Source organism: Leishmania mexicana, contig 58, assembly GCF_000234665.1.
Source record: "Leishmania mexicana MHOM/GT/2001/U1103 WGS CADB00000000 data, contig 58, whole genome shotgun sequence".
Classification (NCBI taxonomy): domain Eukaryota; phylum Euglenozoa; class Kinetoplastea; order Trypanosomatida; family Trypanosomatidae; genus Leishmania; species Leishmania mexicana.
In genome coordinates this window covers 139-2207 of record NW_003946381.1, presented here as the reverse complement: position 1 = coordinate 2207, position 2069 = coordinate 139, and the positions used below count along the sequence as shown (strand labels likewise).

Genomic DNA, 2069 nt, shown 5'->3' with positions numbered 1-2069 from the left:
GGCAGAGGATGTAGGGAGGAGAAGAGGTCCAAAACAACACCGCGCACACACCATACGCGACGGCAGTCAGCAGCACGGCAAGGCGGTGGGTGATCGTCGAGAAGGCCATATGGAGCGGGAGTAGCTGCCATACAGACTCCAGCAGAGATACATCGGGAGTGGAGAGAAGAGGCCAGCACTTTGTTGGACGTATTGGAACGAAATTTTCTTCTGGAGAGGACGCCATCCATTACACTTTAGGGGCCTTACGTTTTAGACGACACGGTCTCGTTAGATACCAACTCACACACTGGGGGGAGGCGGGGAACACCCCGCCATGCGCCTCCAGCTCAAATGTCCGTCTCGGGGCGAGAGTCCCCTGCATCTGTCTCCACACGAGCCCTGCGACGGCGCGGCTTGCTCGCTTCCTCGGACGCCTCTTCACCGTCGGCGCCACCGCTCGATATGCCGCGGCGGTGTGCCTTGAAGCGGCGCAGGTTAAGCTCCTGGACGTCTTGTTTGCCCACGTGCAGCTGACCGCGGAGGTTGTTGAGGCTGTCCGACTGCACATTGTCGACGGTCGACCGCAGCGTGGCGAGCGTCTGGCGCGGTATGCGGCAGGCCAACTTGAACTCCTGCGGCGTCGCAAAGGAGATGCGGCGGATTTCGAAGTCAAAGTTGGGTCCGACATCGTAGAGCTGAATGTTCTTGATGGTCCTTGGAACGCCCGTGGCGGCCGACGGCTTCTTGACGGCGTACTGTCGCATGCAGAGGACCGCATTGCCCTTTTCACTAGGTGGCTTGTTGGTGTAGCAGTCCGCGGACGGCGCCACACACGCGTCCTCGCCGTTCGTTGAACGCAACGAGAAAAACAGGACACGATCGCAACCGTCGAGATTAATCTCGACATCGTTGCCGCCGCGGAAGTAGTCCACCAGGAGATTCTTGAGTCGCATGAACGTCGGGTCCGATGCGAACTCGCTGCCGTCAAAGACAAAGAATGGCTTTCCACCCATGGAGCCAGCGTCTACGCCGACCGTCTGCGACATGTCGAGGCGGTCTGCCGCTACAATCCCCAGCTCTACCATGTCCAGTACGTGGAAGTCGAACTGACGCCCAATCGTAAGGTTGTTTGGTCGCTTTTTGTTGCTAGAGCCAAAGCAGAAGAGCGAGCAGTCATTCTTGAAGCCGAGAAACTCCAGGTGCTGGCGCCCGTCAAACGGAAAGAAGGCGTTCTTTTTGGCAAGCTTTTTGCAGTACGGCTTCGCGATGGCCATGAGATCCACCATCGCATCCCTCACTACATCGTTGGACGATGCACCCTTCAAGAAGAGCACGCGCTTCGGGTTCTCTACCACTTTGGGCTCGTACCGCTTCACGGCGCGGCGGGTCGTGGCGTTCTTGGCCGTGCGCCGCTTAAAGCCCCCAACACTTGACATGATTCGTTTTCTCTTCCTTCGCGCACCCAAAACAAGTTTGAGGGTAACGTTTGGTGTGAGTGCGTACTGTTATGTGTACATGTGGTGGTGTTCGTGGTGAGAAAAAGGGGGAAGGGTGGGAAGCGGAGGGGAAGGGAGGCAATGGGGCGTACCGTTGCCCGTGGGTCCACGAAGGAGGCAATGATCAGACGAGTGTTGTACACGTATGGTTGTCGTGAGAAGGAGAGGCAGAGTCGGAGTTGCAAAAGAGGTCGAGTAGGAGAAGACGGAGAAGGACGTTTCGCAACACATAAAGACCCAGCACCGCCTTGAAGGCAGGAAGGCAGCACAACGCTCGGGAGGACCACAGCACGCCCCTTCCCTAGCCCGAAATCGCTCGGAAGCAACGAAAAAAATGAATCACCCGCTCCAGTCATTAGTTTTTGGCGACGCGCCTAGCACCTGTATCGCCCGCTGGAAACATCGCCACGGGAAAAAGAGAGAGCAAGACGTCAAACGGCTTCATCCGCAGACACACTTACACCGAGACATAGGCACAAGAAAAGGGGACCAGAAGAAAGAACAGAGAGCAACAAAACAACAGCGACAACACAAAGACACAGCTGACGCTCTCGGTGTCATCCGCAGGCGCTCGCGTGCCTGATAGCGGCG

General features: G+C 57.3%; 1 protein-coding gene across 1 annotated transcript; it reads right to left on the bottom strand.

The window, feature by feature from the left end:
• Nucleotides 1–329: 329 nt before the first annotated feature.
• Nucleotides 330–1418, bottom strand: LmxM_26_0010a_1 (uncharacterized protein; the record flags this gene model as incomplete). Its single annotated transcript, XM_003886486.1, has 1 exon — nt 330–1418. The coding sequence occupies one exon, from the start codon at nt 1416–1418 to the stop codon at nt 330–332; it is 1089 nt and encodes a 362-aa protein (XP_003886535.1).
• Nucleotides 1419–2069: the final 651 nt, after the last annotated feature.